This window comes from Melospiza georgiana, chromosome Z (genome assembly GCF_028018845.1).
Source record: "Melospiza georgiana isolate bMelGeo1 chromosome Z, bMelGeo1.pri, whole genome shotgun sequence".
NCBI lineage: Eukaryota > Metazoa > Chordata > Aves > Passeriformes > Passerellidae > Melospiza > Melospiza georgiana.
Window position 1 is genome coordinate 71,689,175 of NC_080465.1, and position 20,049 is coordinate 71,709,223.

Sequence of the window (20,049 nt, forward strand, 5' to 3'; positions counted from 1 at the left end):
AGGAAAATCCATAGTATCAATTTATACATGAAACTTGCAAAGTAGGTGTTACACTGGATACAGTGCATACAGAGTGCAGTTTAAGAAGATCCTAAGAACTGAGGTCTGAAGTTATGCTGATTGCAAAAAACATGAAATGTTAATTCAGCTGTAATTCTGAACATTCAATGGCCAAAAGAAAAACATACGTGTGCAACTTTTAAAAGTTAAAAACCTATTAAAGTATGGAGGAGAAAGCCTGTTTGACGTAATTGATGACTTGGACTTCTGCAGTAAGAAATTGCAGGTTATGAGTCAATCCATCACTCAGTTCCCTCAGATGCAGAGCAGAAATAGAGCAGATGTAGGAAATTGAACCAGACCAAGAAAGAAGCAGAGTATGACTCAATGTATATAATCCAGAGGTAATTTATCAGAACTTTGAGTTTGGTCTAAACTGCTTTTTGCTGCCCTTCCAAGTCCTTCTTTTCCCTGTATCTGTCCAGAATTTTATCAAGGTTTTTGTTCTGTCACAGGATACCTATTTCTCACTTATCCACCAAATCATCTTTCTGCGCCATACTGAGAAGAGTGCAAGGATAACAATCTTTTGGCTGTACTTTTCTTAGTGAAATCTTTTATCTTCCACAATTCAGAATGTTTGTGGGAGAATAAGAAGAAGAACAGAAGATATATATGACATATATATCAAAAGGAATCTCATTTACACAAAACTCTCATTGGCACACTTCAATCAAAACAAGGAACGCTTAGCAAATCCTTAGCATCTGTAGGATTTTAAAACTCTTTCACCACAGTTTCAGTTCAGTCAAACCCATTAGCATGAAAATACATCTTAGTTTCTGTCCTATTAAAGTAATAGGACAGAAACTAAGATTTTTTTCCTTGGGAAAAAAATATCCCCGAAGATTAATACCTTTTGGAGTGTGTAATCCACAGTGTGCCATGAAATTTGAAAATACCCTGCCCGAAAAGAATCCCACTCTACCCAGTAGTTTATTAACCTTCAAGTTATCTCAATGGGTTTATGATTTTGAAATGGCATTTTAAAGGTAGAACTAAAAATCAAGACTTGCAGAATGCGTTGTGCTTCAGAAGAAAAAGAAATCTTCATTTTCAGGATAGTATCTGGTTTTTAAATCACAGAAGTGGCAAACTTCTAGGGCTGGGGTTTTCCATGAGCTAAATCACAAGTTTTGGTTGGACTTACGCAGTTTTGCCCTCACTGTCCTGTTTGGTGGCACTGGCTCCCTTTTTACCCAGCAGTGAAGCCACTTTCTCAGGGTCTCCATTCTCCACTGCCTGCAGCAGCCGATCATCATTCTTATTCCACTCGTTGGTCTGAGCAGAAGGAAAAGAAAGGAGAAATATTATCAGTACCAGCTTCATCAACAGGCTCTCCTGAATGATCCTGCATGCATTTATCAGCACTTAAACAAAAGCCCAACACAAAGAAATGGCACAGACAAAGCCGCATAAAAGTAACCTGCAAACTGTGCAGTAGAGGTTCCCAAGGATTTGATGGCTTAAGGCAGGACCTAAGTGATGACTGAAGATGAACTGTAACTTGGAAACTGTAGATGAGAAGTGCAGCGAAAAAACCCCTGTATTTTCTTACTGCATTTTCAAACATTCTTCTCTATTTTTCCAGTCCTGGTTTCCATTTCAGAGCTGTACCGGCCCCACTGGACCTTCACTACATACATCACATGGATAAGCAATGAGGTGCCTCATCTTATCCAGACCCCACCCTAACAACCCAAACCAGCCGAAACTTTCCATATTAAAGGCTTTTCCCAGCTCACATTTTGTAGAAGCTAATGGCTTAATAGACTGCCCTTTGCAGACTGCAGCTAGCTTTATTGAGTTTTTTATCCTGTGTTGGTCTTTAAAATAAACAAACCATTCACACAGTGCTACTGAAAGAAAATAAAACCACCCTACTTTCAGATCTTTCCAAACCTAATCCACTAAATCTTTTTGAACACTCTCAGCAGCTGAATCAAGAACAGGACATGACTTCCCAACTTGATGACTGTCTCTCCTCCTCTGAATGGTCTGAATAGGACAATGGCCTATTTCCTCTAAAAGACTTCCAAGTAGAATCACAAGATCCTAAGAAAACAGAGGACAGTTAACCTTCTGTATTCCATGTGATCACAGCAAAATGAGCTCTGGAAAAGGAGTTGAAAGTTGCACACAACTGGACTAACAACCGTGTTCAGTCTCCAAGAAAAACAATCTGGTGCAGTTAAAAGCTGTGTTTGAAGCAGTGTTAGCACCCAGCTACACGCAGGAGAGTTAACTTCAACAGCTGTTGCTTTCTCTTTGACATCAGTCAGCTCATCTCCAGCATGACGGCCTGTTCACGAGCACTTGATTTGTACACATTCTCTGGAATTATTGAATTCATGTTACTACCTTGAGAAATATTTAATAAAAACCAATAATAACACACACACACCCAACACCTTGTCCTGATGCTCTATAGAGACTTTCTTCCTTTGACGTTTCTCTGTCTGGGCTTGAGAGGAAAAGTGTATGATGTGCACACTTATCTGAACTAACCCCACAGGCTGCTCACACCCTGAAAAACAGGAGGAACAGGAAGAAAGTGTTCCAGGTCCAAAGTAATTTAAAAAACAAATTAAAAGAACTATGAGGGAGAGTATGGGCAGGAGAGCAGACAAGCTGGGAGAACACCACCTGGAACCAGGAGTATGAATGGCAGCTCCGACAAAGCAAGTGGCATGCAGACAGAGCAACTGCACTCTGTTATGGCACTGAATGACTGGTGGGTCAGTGCACCCAGCAGGTTATAGTCTTTACTCCTATGGCCCTGCAACACATTTCTATAGACTCTGGAGCACTAATTACATCAGCAAAAAAAATTGTTTCTCTAAGCAATATTTAGACTCCATGACAATGAGTGGCCAGCCAAGCAGCAGGCTCCACCCAGAATGAGACTCATTGCCTATTCTGCATTTGGGGAATTTCGTGCTTTAAAGGCAGCCTGTTATTAAAAGCAGATGTTTAAAAAAATGTATCTTACTTGTAAATAAAAAACTTACAGGCTATTTGATGAATCAACCTTCATCTACACACACGTCCACTGCAACACTACCTGAAATCACCAATTTACTTTTGAAACATGAAATTGAATAAACTACAGGAAAATGTTAAGATCAAGGCCAGCTGAAAATCCTTGGCAGAACAGCTTTCAGGAGAACATTCAGCTTTAGAGTACAAAATGGCCACATCTTCAAGAAGCAGTTTCATGAATATTCCTTCAATAGCCGGCTATTAAATTGAAACATTATTGACATATAATCCAATATTCAGTGTTTTGGTACAAGCAAGTAAGCACACAAATACTGACTCCTGTATTTAAGAAATAATTGAGATAAAGTGTCAATTTCCCCTTTGAGAAGCTTCTGTGGTAACTGTATTCATCTATAATTATACTATCATTAAAACTGCAGACCAAATAGGAATGAACACAGCTGTGTCCCAAATTACCCCTCAGTATTTATGTAGTGAGGAAGCTGCACTGAGGAGATACTCAGATATTGAATGGAGAACCCTGGAGGATTTTGAAAGTGATTCTGATGATGCAAAGCAATGTTCATGCTAACAGTAAACCATTTTATTACATATGGAATCACTCTTTTGCAAGACCAGATTCTTTAACTCGTCTTTACTGCAGTATTCAACCATTTCCTTATCCTAAAATGAACACTCACACACAAACACAATTAAGGAAAGACTTAATGAGGCCTCAACTAAAAACTAAAAACTGTTGCCTACTAATCTGTACAGCTAGATCTGTATTTGGCAGTCATTTTAGATTCCTGTTTTCAATTCTATATCTAATTAGTGTTTCTTCTTTCAAGCATTGTGACTCAAGAGACGTTAAAGGAAGGAGTAATTTTAGATATTGCCACATACCTAAATCCACTTATATTTGTTCTTGCAATTGCATGTTTAACATCCATTACACTACTGTACCTGAAACTTAGTTTTGCTCTGGAAAACAAAAGAATGCACGCAGTTTCCCTTCATCAATGTGCAGCAGAGTTATGCTTATTTATAAACGAAAATATCTGTGTCCTACCCAAGATGTTTAAAAGCCATCACACTCTATTGCTCACACAAAGTTGTTGATCTTTTCATTAAAGCAATAAAGATTCCACTCTAAGGCATCAGTGAAGTGCCATCATTGTAATTGTACGTGAAATGTCAATTTTATGCAAGCTACAAAAAACAATTTACACATCTTGTTTTATTTTTGAAATTAAATTATACACAAATCTGTTCACACTGAAGAAACAAGTATGCAGGCATCAACTGTTGCTCAAATATTTCTCTGATAGGATCAAACTGGATTTTTTCTTCCCCATTGTGCTCAAAGACCAGCTATGCATTTCAAAAGTTAAAGGTACAGCTAATAAAATAAATGGCACAGAATGGACTCTCAAAAACTCATTTCAATATGGAATCATAGCCCTACTGTCCATTTCTTCAGGGGAAGAAAAATCTCAAAGGACACAGAATACATATGACATCCAGAAAGACACTGTACCCAGGATTTGGCAAGGAAGTAGGAGATATTTAAGTCAGTAGGGGTCTTAAAAGTGCCTCATGCAATCAAATATTGCACAGGCACTGCTGTCCATAGCAGATCAGAAAACCCAGATTTCTGAACAGGCAGTAACTGCTGCATTACATTACATTTCTGCAATCTCTTGTAATATTAGCCTGGTTTTGACCCCACAAGTCACACATCATCAAGTACACACCAAGGACTTGGGAGGTAACTTCTGCTGGGACGATGCAAAACACGGGTACTCCCTGTTACTGTTCACTGTAGAAGCCACCTTGAACTGACACCCATCATGCAGCACCAGCATTTGTCCCTCCTGGAAAACAGGCACATGGGAGATGCTCTCTTCTGCCAGGAGCACAGGACGGCCAGCTTCATAAACCCACTGTGTTTCCTCCACTGCAGTCCCCAAACTTTCCCATTTCTGCTGCCTCTTCTTCAGCTGTGCACCACATACTGCCCCCTCTATCTAAAGATTCCTCACTTGCCTTGCTTTCAGATTCCATCCAAATAGCACGGCACCAGCCACCACACAGCCCTTGGGGACTTCCGTTCTGACACACCACTCACTCAGATAACATAAAAGAGTTTTCTTTTACGTCAGAGAGGTCTCCACATTCTGAGCCAACCTACACAGACACTTCAAACTCAAGGCTAGCACAAAATAGCAGCACAGTCTTCAGGAATATATTGACTAAAGCACAAGAGCAACAAAACCAATAGCTAAGCAGGTACTTTTCATCACCAATAAAGCTGGGGGTTCTTTTGTTTTATTTGGAGATGGTTTTTGCTTGTTTTATGGTAAGACTGCTGCAAATACACAAGTTAGCCAACTGAGTATGTAGCATTCTAGTAAAAAAACCCCAAACCTGAGCCATCTCAGCTTAAAGATAAACACATATGTGCAATGAATTTGGAAGACTCTCATCCCAGAAAAGCCTGCACATGAGAGTTCTCTTCACCTCCACCCCCACCCTACACACACCCATCCCACTCCTGTAGGCCACAAGCCAAACAGTTATCAACAGCCTTCCTTCAAACAATTAACATTTTGCAATAACAATGGCTTGTGAACACATGTAAAATTGATGAAACACATATTTCAGCTTCACAGACCACAGCCATTGCTCCACTCAGTACTTCTTCAGGTTTGGGGGAGGGGGAATAGTTAGTCTGTTGTTTGGGTTTTTTAAAATGTGTATCGTGTTCAGTATAGGCAGCAATAATGAGTATTACACACGCAGAGAAAAAGTAATTTGATCAAAGCTCAAAGTGCAAGTTTTTGGATAAAATAGGTGTGTTTCCTAGTAATGTGCAGGGGATCAGATAATCTGTCATTCCTAATAAATGCTAATATACAATACTGACAGCTGAAAGGATGGCATGCTAAAATTCAAGCATCTGGTGGCATTGAACATCCCTCTCAAGCATGTCTTTTATTCTTGATTTTCAGCTTTTAGATGGGAAGGTGTGCTGTAGGGCCTCACTCAGAAGCACCTCCCTGGTAACAGCTCGGTGTTTTTCATACTGATACCCTCATGAACCCAAGAAAGGAGCTGGCAGCACAGAGGCAGCCACGCTTAGGATGCAAAGCCACTCCTGCATAAGGCACTGTGTGGTCAGTGTTAATGAAGTGAGGCTGAGAACTTGATTGACTTGATCTACACCACCAGTTTATGACCAGTGGTTAAAAAAGGCAATGCTCGAGCCAAAGCAGAGTGCTCACAGCACCTCCAGTGATCACCATCAGCATGACCTCTCAAAACCATGGCTCCATCACAAGCTTTGGCAGCAGTTACCAACAGCACTGGCAGCTGTCGAGTCTCCTGTAAGCCCTCTCTGTGCACAATCTATTTCCAATTTTATCATTGCAAGATGCTAATAAAGTACTTATCATAGCTGTGGGACTGAAACCATCCAGTAAAAATCCTTCACGTTTAGGATCACACATAGCATGTTGGCAAGTTGACAGATTTTGAGTCCAAAGAGAAACCTTAATATCGAAGCCTATTTTCTTATAAAGCTTGTACTAGCTGTTTTACACATTGTTTTCTCTGTCACAAAGTGAACAATTTCCTTTCCAGAAGAGAAGCTGAGGAATCAAAACATGTCCAAAAAAGGTAGCTATTAATTTTTCATCACCACCATATCAGGACATTAAGCCTCAATTGTCTAAGATTACCAGCAATATCATGCAAGAAATAATGTATAACAAGAGGTGACAGTTCTACTTAGCACTTGTACAACGTTTTCCATAAGCAAATATCTGAGCAAACATTAACTGGCAACGACTTAGTTTCTTTATCTTTGGCATGCAGCCTACAGGAGATGATTTAAGTGACCTTGCATTGTTGCAAGCCTACTGGAGACAGAGTTATGTTATCTCCACTGAAATCAGAACTGCAGGGAAGCTGAGTAGCAAATTGAAATTCCTGATAATTTCAAACTCAGCAACTCAGTGTCTGAAAAGGAAAGGAATACTTAAAGACTGGCGTCACAAACAAATGCATGGCAAAGACACTGAACATCACTGCATCACAAGGTCATCCATAAAAGTCCACATGTGCAGGACTTCCCAAGAGAGTTTTAAAAACAAGAACAATCTTATTGTACTGAATGCATTCACTAAACAAAACATCCCTTGAAGTTGACAGATGACAGTTTTTCTCGAAAGAATGGCTTATCTGTAAACACTATAACCTAGGAGGCAGTGGTATGTAGGTAAGGAGCTTACACCTTTCCTGGCCTTCCCATCTGCAATTTAGAGATTGTATTTGCCAGCAGCAAGCTTGGGTGGTGGGAGTGGAAATCTCACTTGCAGAAGGGCAGGATGTTGTTGACCTTATCAGCAACAGCTTATTCCAGTCTGCAGCAGCTTCTCCCAGGACATCCAGAGCCCAGCAGATGCCCGCAGCTGCTGCCTCCCGGGCTCCTTTCAATTGCTGCCGCTCCCAAAGCCCGCCCCGGGCGAAGGCACAGCTCTGTGGCACTGCAGGCTGACCTCTGCTACACCGCACCGACCAGGCAGCGCCCTGAAAGGCCGTGCCAAAAGATGCTGTGCTCATTAACTTCACCACAAGCAAGGTCTAGACCTCTAATTAAGTTGTCAGAAAAGCAAAGCGTGACAATGGCTTTCAAAGTATTTATAGTGATACTATCTAAATGTCACTAATTGCTACAACCCAGTCTTCTCCAGCTTCACTTGACCGTCCATGTTGCCTGTTGCCATCAGTCACCTGAAGGCTAATGATGGCTAATAACACAAATTATATTTACATAGGAAGATGAAACATTTGCAGCTCACAAGATTACACATGCCATTCTTTAAAGGTGGAAATGGCAGCAATGAAGTAACCTGTGCACATTTTACAACCAGAATCGTCAGTCTTGCTTCTTGCTATGGCACCTAGCTGGGGTAACTGGCCATGTGAATTGCATGAGGTCTGTTTGATACTGAAGGCTGTACTTGTGTCAGACCATGAATTCCATTTGAATCAGAGATAAAAACACGACAGGGAAGGCAGGAAGCAGTTGGAGTGAATGGACAAGGAATGCTAACAAAAGACTAACGGGCAGATTGTCAGTAAACCTTGATAATTACCCATTCACTGGGTAGCTTCTGCAGATAAAGAAGTGATTATTATCCAAGCAAACCATTTTTTCATGCTGAACCCCAGAATAATGCAACTGAACAGCAAGTCACTCAGCAGGGCACTTCTATCAGCCAGCGAGGCTGCCCGGAAACTTTCCTGGCAGAAGGGGACCACAAGCTGTGAAAAGAAAGGGTCTTTCACCAAGAAAGAAGGGGGAAGATGACCTGACTAAAATGGTCATCTGAGACTGCAAGTCTGGGGACTGGGAGTGTGGGGGGAGGGAAGTTGTAGAAAAAAGTTAGTGTGGTCTTTGCTATGCTCCAAGAACACTCAATGAAAGTCAAAATAAGTTTGAAATGAAAGTGGAAATAAGTTTGCTGTTTTGCTGAGATATTTGTATTTCTTGCATGCAAGTTTCTTGGGTATCTTTTGTCTGTTTTGGCGGTGGTTTGGTTGAGTTTTGTGAGTGGGCTTTTTTGTTTGCTTTGTTGTTTGTTTGGGTTATTCTAAAAACCCCTGTGGTTAGTTTCACAGTTTCAGTCAGGCTTTGAACGCAGAGTAGCCATAAGGTCAGGAAGAGAACATGCACAGTTAAATCAGAAAAAAGCAGCCACTTTTTAAGTCAACTGCAAGACTTCATTTCTGTAAGAGCAAGAAAGTGAAGAGGCTGAGAGCAAAAGTCAGCAAGGGGGGCCAAGGAAGTGTGACACAGTTCACGCAGACCAAGGAATACAGCTGGCCCACACCAGCGAGTTTAGAGGCACACGGTGGAATTTTGTGTGGGTTGGGAGGCACACAGCTCACACATGCTGCTTGTTTCACTTCATACTAAAGGCCACAATGGTTTTTTCCATCCAGATACTACTTTTCAGCCATTTTTAAAGAGATAAATCAATCTTTGCATTTGAGGAACGGTGGCATTTCCTGCTAACATTACCTCTAGGTACATCAGGTATTCTCTTTTCTTTTAAACAATTACTGAAGTTTTCAAGTAAGCCATTTCATTCCATTGAGTATAAAGGAAAAGTGATGAGCAAAAAGCTCATAACATGCAAGGCATTGGAACAAAACAAGATAAAGTTCATCTAAATCATTAGTAACATACAGCCAGAGCACTGGCAGTAAGTCCAGCTACTGTCCATTGTTTATCATCTCACACATCATCAGTACAGCAACTGAAGATTTATCTTTATTTTCAGATAGCAAAGGACATAGCAGTAAGCACACCACATGCAAACAATCACTCTCAGTAAGACAGAAGAAAGTAAAGCCAAGAATTAATTGTGTATATTTGTATAAATGAAACAATGTTTATCTTAGCACAGGAAAAAACACAGGGGACTTTCTAAAAATAAAGATGTTAAATCTATTCTGTTTGAAGTGACCATCTCCCATTGTTCTGTCTTTTCTCAAAGTTCTAAAGATCTCAGCTACAGATGACTCAGATGACTGTTCCCATCTTGAAATTACTCAATAATTGTACTAAAACTAAAATACATCTAACAAACTACTGATTACTGCTGGACACATGGGAGCTCTTCCTTTCAAAAAAATCCATGGGGTGTCAAAACACAGACTTAAAAATGACCACACTTCTTAAATGGTTATCCAAAGATCCTCAAGTTTTCCTTACCCTTAAATATAACACCATATACAAACAAGAAACTGATAATCAGCATGAGACATATGAAAAAGACTGCTTCTAAAGAAGTTTTAAGACTGAAAAACTACTTAATCAACAGACTTTAGTTACTTAAAAAGGTCAAATAGCAATTCACATAAAGCCTTTCTTGTTTTAGGACATCTGCTGCACAACGGCCTCACGGTCACTTGGGAAAAAGGGGAAATCAAGAGGTTCAAAGTAAAATTGCCTGGATAATCTAACATGACCTTTTATCTGGTAAGTATGTTTCAGTGGTAAGTAGGCTGTAAAATACAGAGGGAATGCTAACTCTGCAAGCAAAGTTTGTTTATTCAGCTATTGTGTTGATCTTGACGATCCTCTACACTGTGTTAGCCACAGTTGTCTGTGAAGACCAGAGTGCAAGGACCAAGGTACACATCTGAACTCCTTGGTTCTAGGTAGGGATAGGTACAGCCCCTTAGAATTCAACATTTAAAGCCACAGACATACGTTTGTGGAAGGTTTGTAAATTCTGCACATTAAGCCATCAGTGAGCATCCAAAGGAGGTGAAGGGTCTGGAGGAGAAGCTGTGTGAGGAGTGGCTGAGGTCTCTTGGTCTGTACAGCCAGGACAAGAGGAGACTGAGGGGAGACCTCACTGCAGCTACAACTCCCACATGAGGGAAGAGGACTTGATGGATCCTTTATATTTCTGATGGCCAAATGGACACCCATCATGTACTGGCACTTTAGACCTATGGCTCCATATTTCCCCCTGTCTGTTGCTAAACCACTCAAAACACTGCTTATTTTGCCACTTCTGCCCAGTAAGCTGATTTTCATGGTATTTAGAGCTGCTACCTGTTTTCCCTCCCCATTATTCTGTAAAGGGGAATACAGACACAAAGGCTGCAGATAAGAAAAAAAAAATTAAAATTAAACACCAAACAGAACTGCACATTGTCCTGAACTGATGTAAGATGTACTGTGCTAAGCTGTGTTCATAAGGTACAAGCCACCCTGTAGCCAAGCCACTTTGTGTTTGTATTACAAATGCCTACACGAAATTTCAGCTCATAATGAAAGTTGCTACCTTTTTCCCTCTATTAGCAAGACAAAGTTCATTGCTTGACTAAACTTCACCATCTTAATGTTCTTCATAAGTGCCAGAAGAGATCTTGGATGTTTTTAAAAACATTTAGAAATATTTTTATACCTACTAGAATGCCATTGTAGGAAGCAATACAATTTCCAAATCCATAACAAAATATGTATTAACATTTCAAAACTATTCAGAGTAGAAAAACAGTCTATTTATAGTTGAATTCATCATTCTTGTAAAGGACATAACCACTGTTACGGGATTATAGCCTTCTATTCTGAAACCCATGACAAAGCCAAACAAAACACAGGGCAAGCATAGAGACAAATCCCTATTCCAAGAAATTATTTTGTTTGGAGTCTTCAAGGACTCAACTCAATCTCCAAAAGTACTTCATGACTACATAAGAAGGCAAAAAAGTTTCACTATGTGTCTGATCTTCCTGAGGCCACAAACAGATGTTAGTGCTGTGAATTGACCTCTAGACCTAATACTAGTCAGTTTCCAAAATCAAATATTAAAGAAGCAAGCTAAGCTTAGCTGTTTTTACTTCCATGACTGCAATGAGGGATAAATCCAAGAGTCGTGGGGAAAAGAAAGCAATTGTTTTGCATGAAAATAAAATCCACTTCAGCTGCCAGTGAAGAACATGTGAGATTTCACACCACCACATCTTCCCACGTTGTTTATCCTCCACATCACATGCACTGAGAATCAGACAAGTCTTTTATGCGTCAGACTCTGTATGCAGAGCATCAACTGCCCACACATGCCAGGCCTGAAGCAAAAGGAGGGAGAGAACAAGCAGGCACTCACCCTGGTTCTGTCCTTAGGCCTTATCTGAAGAAGGAGTTCCATTTCTCTACAGGCATGAAAAATGACATGCACAAGTCTTCTGTTCAGCAGGCATGGACGGCCTTGCCTTTCATCTGATCAGAGGCACAGCTTGCACACCTTCCTCCAGGCAGCTCCTGGAAACTCAGTTTTGGCAGCCCCAAGCCAGTGCTGGGGGTTTAACTCCTGCCAATTTGATCAGTGATTGAACTAAAAACCTGGCACAACCACCACAGCTCAGTATTGACGGACAGATCTGCACATCAATAACCTGTCCTCATTTGTATATTCTTATCAATAATATGTGATTTACTAGAACACTCAGTCCTTTCACCACAGTGCTTTTGCTATTTCAATACCCTGCAACTCACCAAATGCACTAGAATGGCTCACACAAGATGACAAGAGCTACAAACAACCCTCTGCTCTTTTGTTTTAATTAAAGATTCACTTGGCTCCTACTAATTAGTCCCAGACTGGACTATATTTGCATGTCACAATCATCAAGATACTCTCTTGTTATCAAGATAAGTGCTGCCAGTGGTTTGTCTGTCCTTCCCCTCTAAGGAATACTGTTGCTGCTGTATCAAGGCACCCTACTGCAGGTTGTCTAGTTTATATTCTGATTTCTTCACAAGACCTGCCCACGTTTGCTGTAGCAGAGTTCAGCAGCTCAACAACATATAGATTTTCAGCTTCCCCAGTACAAAGCTACGGAAAATTAAAAATCTATAATAAAATGATGACCAAAGCACAAAATGCTGAAGAGCAGTTCACTCCCCAGAGTCCTTCTGTAGAAAGAGCACACAACTCCAGGAAAAGTGAGTGGGCTGGCTGTGCTACCAGCCCCTTTTCCATCATCCAAAACATCCCTGCTACAGCTATAACCATTTCATCACAGTTCTTGCAGGGGCTGACATGAGAGAGAGAAATCCCTAGCAGCATCATAAATCTTATAAAACATTTTCCCCTTGATGCTTACAAGCAAGACTGACCCAACCAATATCCCTATCCATGCTCCCCATCAGGATCAGTTTACTCTAAACAAATTTCAAAGCCTGAGACTGCACACCAGGGCTATTCTGAATTCCATGGAGCACATCTAACAGAACAGCTTTGAGTAACTGACGAATTCAGACATGTTCCCAGGAGCAAATGGCCAGTCAGTGGCAAAGTAATTCTCATCTTTTTTCAAAACATGCTTTTCAATAATTCATGTGAAAGGGTGGAGGAGCAGAGGGAAAGCAAGGATTTGTAACAGGTTTTAAGTCTTCATGGAAGGAGAGATAACACCTAAGAGTTTTATGAGTCATGAAAAAACGCAAAGAATATGCATTTGTTGATTTTTTTGCTTCTTTTAAGAATCCACGTCACATATCTTAGGGGTTCCCCTTCCACCTCATGAGGTAGAAAACCCAGAATAAGATACAAACATCCTTTTTTCATCCCATAACAGCATCTTTAACAGATTCAGTTAATAACTGCAAAGGATTATATAAATAAGCTGAAAATTAGTTAGTTTTCATTGCCAGAGACAGCACAAGGTTTCCAAATTTTATGGGTTAAAAAGGACAATAAATTTAACAGTCTTTTGAAGATGCTAGTATAATCCTTCCAAAACTGAAGAGAACAGATGACTCAACCATATGGCTAAGTTCCACCAAAATTCTGTCTTGTAATCATAAAATATGATGTAATGCAGCTTGGTCCCAGGAGAAGGAAAGGCGTTAGACATATGTGACATGCACAAGAGTTGCCTGGATCCATCTGGCTAGCTATTTTAAAAAGGTACTATACAAATGAGCAGGGTTTTCCAGAAGACTCCAAGATAAATATTCTTAAGCCTTCTCCTGGAAAAGAAATGGATATTGCTCTTAAAAGCTACATTAATGCACCAGCCATTTTCATTACAAACTAAATAGCTATAATGAACAAGTTGTTACACCTTTCTGCAGCCATGCAGCTTTAAAAAATTTGCCTTTATAAACTTTGAAAGCAACCTGTGGTTAATTCTATTTCACACTTAATAGCATGAATCTTCTTGGAAAAAAGAATTTGAAGGACTATTTGGAAACCAAGAGATTACCTTTTAAAATATCTGGGAAAGAGAAAAGAATGAATGAAATCAGAATACATCTCAGTAACTGGCAAAGGATATAATTTTCTACATTATGTAAACGCTGAAAGAAAAAAAGGCGCTGGAAATCAGAGTAATCAACTGTAAGACATAAAGTACTCTTCAGTTCACTACTGAAATATGTGCAACAGAAGCCATCAATATCTCAGTTACTCAAATATTTAATATAGTCCCTTGGAATTAATGGCAACCATTCAGCACATTATCCCTCTGATCCTCATTGTATTCAGGGTGCCATTTAAGAAGGTATTCAGAGATGCCTTAATTAAGCATGTAATGTCTAAGTGTCATTTAAAAAAACCCTTCCACTTTATATTGGTAGGTGGCTCCCAGAAAAATAAACTGATTCTTGCATGAAAACTAAAGAAAAATGACAAGCAGGAATAGTTTTGTTTTCCATAGTGACAGAATCAGCAAGGAACAATTACTGGGGACTGACTGGGGTGTAACTATTCCAAAGTCTTTCTAAAAAACACCGTGTTACCATAACCCCCATAGTATATAATACACAGACTGGAGCCTGTCAGCCCCGGCACACGCCCCAGTATCCTTCCCCTCTAATAGTGTGTACACTTAACCACAACAACAAAGAAGTTTAGAAAGAAACCTAGTTTCAGCAGCAGAAACTAAGAAGCCAAGAGACCACAAAAGGGAACAAGGAAATGTATCCATGCTTCCCAAGTCCCGGTCCGATTAATATGAAATCACAGCGTTGGGACTCATCAGGTAAGGCCTAAAGAGGGAAACAGAACAATTATGGACTGTATTCACCAACGTGCAGTTTAAAATTGCGTTAGAGCTGCATTAGAAAGGTTTCAGAAGGGCAGAGATGATCCAAAACAACACTGGTATGGAGATCAAACTGGCTAAGGTACTTCAGCGTACTTAAACTAAGGGGGACACAAAGATGACAAAAACCACTGAAATGGGGGAGACACACAGGGCTCAACTGTTACAGCACAGATGAGGGACCATCACACGAAGGTGAAACCAGGTCAAAGTAAAGCAACAAACAATACTGGACTTGTGGAAGTCCTTTCCAAGGATGTTCCAGACAATAGGTTTATGTGGGTTCAGGGAGGGACTGATCAAACATTAGGCAGAAAGGTTCACTACAAGTTTGGAAAAGTGTTTCCACATGTGCAGGAAACTGCTTGAGCTGAAACTACTAAGGAAAGTATTAAGGAGAAGTGTCATACACACTTGCACAGTCCTTTTTCTCCCCTAGGTATACCCCAGCAGGCACTGCTGGAAAAAAAAGACTAGGGATCCTCAAACTGAGTGCTCTGTTCATAACAGAACAGAAGTTTGTTCACTCCATTAGGTTTTTTTCTGTGCCACAGCTCCTATTCCCCTTCCTGCTCTGCAGAAGGAAAACCAACCACATATTGGTGTTTGTACAGCCTGATAGGCACCAGGACCAAGTCAGGCTACAAACAATGCCCTAAACCAGCGGCTAACCACATGTGACAATACTGCTTTCCTTCAGTAGTGACAGGTAGAAAATAGAAACAAAAAAATGCAGAACTGCTACCCCTCATGTGTGCTTCACCTCACCAACAAGCACAGTCCTAAGCAAGGAACTCCTGTGCTGAAGGAACCTCCACAAAATAGGGCTGTATGGATCCCTCCACTCTTTCTTGAGTAGCCCAGGACAATGAAGGAAAATGAGGCAGCAATCTTGAATTCAATACGTCAGTTCTGCATCACGAGACCAACATTTTTTAAAAGACAGCAGAGCACAAATGGTTTAAAGCCACCAGATTTGGCCATGCTGCCTTAACCACAGGGAAAAAGCTGGAATACTTTTGATTATATGGTCTTCTCAGGCCCCAGCCACCAATTTCTATAATCTTCTGGCAGGAGATTTTAATGGCAACTTGCGTCAAGGGATGAAGTTGAAACCAAGGAGAGGTTACAGCCACACTGTAATTCATGGTTTGAACAAAAAACCTCAGCGTGGATAAAAAAGGTCATTCTGACATGGGCTGAGGACACATCTTTACTATGGAAGGATACAATTTCAGTAGACTACCATCTCTTATGTTAAATATATTTTATGCTATGCACATCCCATTACTGAATTACTTGTTGAACCAGCCATTTTGAAAGCTAAATAGCTTATTTATTTACCTAAATATGGATTTGAAAAGGAAGCTCTCAAGAACCCTCATATTAGTAAAAGAATATTGTTTGCAACTGTTGAATTATCAGTCACCACATTTCAGTTTTGTTTAATCCTTCTAAAAATCTTCACTGCACTATGGGAAAAGAAATTAAAAAATCAAGGACTTCTATTTGGAAAGCTCTGCATAGTATTTCACAACAGCCCTGCAATTACTTCTGAGAAATCAAATTTTAAAGATTTTGGCCTGCTATGTTATTTGAATGGGAAGAGGCTGACAAAGCTAAGAAAATGGAATCAACCTCCTCCAGGAGTCGCAGTGAAGATACTGCTATTAGCAAAATCTGGGAGTAATATTACCATAGTGACTACAGAAATTACAGTAAAGTGTGAACAGACACTTCATCCATAATCTCACCACAGAACATTGCTATCTGCTTGAGAAGAAAAGGCTCAAAATGCTCCTCAGCATCTCTAAAGATCTCTCCAAGACTGAATGATTATGCGCTGGAAAGTGTTTCCTTAGGAGTGAGGAAAGTTTTGGCACGCACTCTGCAACGTCACTATAAATTAAACCTCTGTGCTGCAGCTGTCCAAGGCTTTGTACTCGGTCCCTGACACAACACGCTGCCTCGGGCTGCTTGCTGAATGCCTGCCCAGCCACTGAACTGGTTCCATTGTGCTCCCCCTTGTAAAACCGGGCTCGCTACAGCCTGGCCATCTCCAATGCCACTTTCTTTCAGGGAAATGCTCCTGACTGAACAAGACATCAAACCTCGGGCCAAAGCTCTGTGGCTGCCTGAAGGTTACCTGCAGCTTCCTTGCCATATTAGAAACAGCTTTTACGCAAGAGCTTTTCACACTTAAATTAAAAGCAGGAATCAACATCAGGTATAAATGAAGGAAGGAGGATTCCACTATTCCAAATGTAGTTTTGTTTTGGTATATTGTTTTGGCTTGTTTTGGTGTGTTTTTTTGTTTTTTTTTAAGTTATTTTGGGGTTCATTTTGTTGTTGTTGTTTTGCTTTGTTTTTTAATGAAGGCAGCAAACGTTCTGGCAAATGAGAAACATTCTGAGAATATTACATTATTTGGAAATAGAGGTTTTAGATTAATATTGAGCTTCATGGGTAGCTAGCCACTTCCTTAGCTTTGTTTTATTTTAGAATGCGTCATTCTTTTATTTCTATGCCTATGCAAAAAGTTTTCCAAACATTTAATGTCAGACAGGAAAACTGAAGTGGAAAGTGGATGACAGCCAGTCTAACTGAGCTTTATCAACACAGTCCATACATCCTGACACACTATACATGCTCTAAGTTACCTCAAGCACTATAGCCAGTCATGCCACTGCTATTTGAAGAGACGTCACAATTTTGCAAACAGAAATGACGGAATTTCAGTGTAAAGCCCAAAATAATATACCATGTTGTTCATGATCCATATGCTGTTTGCATGAGACTGGAAAACAGAATAAAAAAGGCAATAAAATAATCCTTGTATGTAAGTAGAACTAGAAAAGTTAGGTGCTGCAGTGCAACATTTTTATTACTTTTAAGCCATCAAAAATGATTATGTTTAAGAAATACATTATTAGCCTGCAAAACTCCAGTCTTCATTATGTACTCCTCTGTCTGCATATGCACCTCCCACCAAAGCAAGCTGACCCTGCTTTTCAGTTGGCTGAAAGAGCAATCACTGTGGAGACAAGCACCGAAAATATTTATTCTCAACCAAGAAGTTCACCAAGTTTCAAGACATGGTCTCTTCTGACCTTGGCAGCTTGGGAGTGAATTCTGAACACTTCCAGAGATGAGGTAGAGCCTGTCTCACATGGATGATATCTACAGAAAACACTGGACCAAAAAGTGAGAGCTAATTACTTGGGCTCAGTAAAAACCTATGTTTCTTGCTACTGCACCAACGCAGCCACTACCAACTCTTATTTTAGATACTGCTACTGAGTTATGTCGGGAAAAGCATGGTAACCTTGGAGATCACTCCCAGTCAGCTCTGGAAGAATTCGCAGGATGTATTTTACCAAAATTTTTTACTCTTTTGTGTACAGTCAGTCAATTTCTATGTGCTTAAGCAAAACACAAGGACACTAAACAAAAGAAACACCAAATTAGGGCATACTTCAACTACTCTCCCAACACAGCTAGAATTTCAACATGAAGTAAAAGAGAAAACAATTGTGTCCAGAACCTACTCTGTAGGTGTGATAGAAGGCTTCTGTACACACAGAAGGTTTTGTTTGTTTGCTTTTGTTAGGGATTGAACAGATAACAAGTAGGTATGATACCAAAATTATTCATTTAAGTAGGCTTTCTTCCCACCAAATGTAGAAAATATACCAATTATTTCATTGGTTTAATATAATCTCTGGGATGGAGGATTCGTATTTTGGGACACGTGCTGGAACAGACACTCATGTCTACTTTTAAAATAACAGAACAACAGATTCAACTTGAAATTTCCCCTTCTAAACTGAGCCTAAAATCATTTGTATCTGGGAAATAAACTGTGGAACCCTGCAATAGACACAGTCACAGGAGAACTGGAAGGATCTATGAAAACAAGAGCTCAACACATCTGTGATGATGCACAGTATTCAAGAACAGTTTTGCTCTTCTTTTGTTTCTGAAGACAGCATAAAAGGGCATTTCTTGCACCAACAGCTGAAAAAAAAAAAAAAAAAAAGGGCAAAGAATCCATTCAAATGCTACAATTGTATCTGATTTGCATGGTTAAGCATTCCAGTTTCTTTAACTGTTTAGGTGGGAGGATGGGGAGCATTATCCAGCAACCTTTTCCACAGTAAGCCAGACTGAGCTGTAGTGCTCTGTATTTACCTGTGTTCCACACAGCTGGGTTAGCTGGTATTCAACACGGCAAAAAGATTAACTCTTTGCAAACTATTCACTTCACAGTCAGTCTGTGAACACAAATCGGAGGGAAAGGGAAAATTTATAATCATTAAATAAAAAAGAAAAAAAGCACACATTTCCACATATGTATTTTGACACTGCCACAGGGAATTTGAGCCCAATTTTCCCCCATTATTAAGGCACATGTACATCTCAGGGACAATTAATAAGCCAGAGTAACAAGGTCAACAAAAGCTAGAGGCTGGTTGGTCACAACAAGGAAAATATCATATGTTTAGAATTCATAGCATTGATTTTACAATTTCCTCCTATTTTAGCATTTCTTCAGAACAGACATATGTACCCATATTTAAGTTTCTGACTTTTCATACTGCATCTGTGCAGCTCACCTACTTACATCAAAATATATGTGATACTTGCACTTTTAAATTTTTTTTAAAAGGCATGTTCATCACCAAATTGTCAGAAGTGAATTCCTGCATAAATCAGGCTCTAGGAAAACAGACAGTTCCACTGTCTCACTTTAGTTCTGCACACAGTGTTGTCAAACAGGACTTTAGATCCTTTCAGCAGAGACATGTTCTCTATTATGTTAGCACTTGTAACACCCTCCTGCTCCCTAAGACTGCCTGAGGAGCTACGGGTGATCCATGCTGCTGCCCTGGTGACACACAGCATTCAGGCAGTGGATATGTTTTTGCAAAAAAACTGAGTTGACATTCCTCTTCTTTTGGGAAGTCAAGCAGTTATTTCCAGAGCTGTATGAAAGTCAATCCACCACCACAGCCTAAGCTCTTTAATTACTTGGTCCCAGTTTCATTCTTCAACTCTCAACCCCTATGTTTTATCAGAAGTACAGCAGAATTGATACCTTACTTACTTCTGCAGCTACCTCTCATGTTGCTTAGTCCCTGAGCTACAAAAATCTGCAACCACACCACAGCAAAAAAAAAAGTTATCTTCCACTAGGGAAATGCTTCTCTTCTGCCAGAGAAGAGCCAGGGGAGCAGCGAGCAACAGACACTTCAGGAGCCAAAGTTAACCAACGCAACTTGCAGACAACATGCTTTACAAGGTGTGAAGAATGTCAAGTGTTTACAAAGGAGAACACTGCCTGCAGAAGGTTTCCCTTCCCACAGG

General features: G+C 40.1%; 1 protein-coding gene across 1 annotated transcript in view; it reads right to left on the reverse strand.

Moving 5' to 3' along the window:
* RAI14 (retinoic acid induced 14) overlaps window positions 1-20,049 on the reverse strand; it is an 84,993-nt gene that overhangs the window by 36,076 nt on the left and 28,868 nt on the right. The window contains exon 3 of the mRNA XM_058043870.1: window positions 1,211-1,341. Coding sequence (XP_057899853.1) covers window positions 1,211-1,341 — 131 coding nt within the window. The remainder of the gene's footprint in view (window positions 1-1,210; window positions 1,342-20,049) is intronic.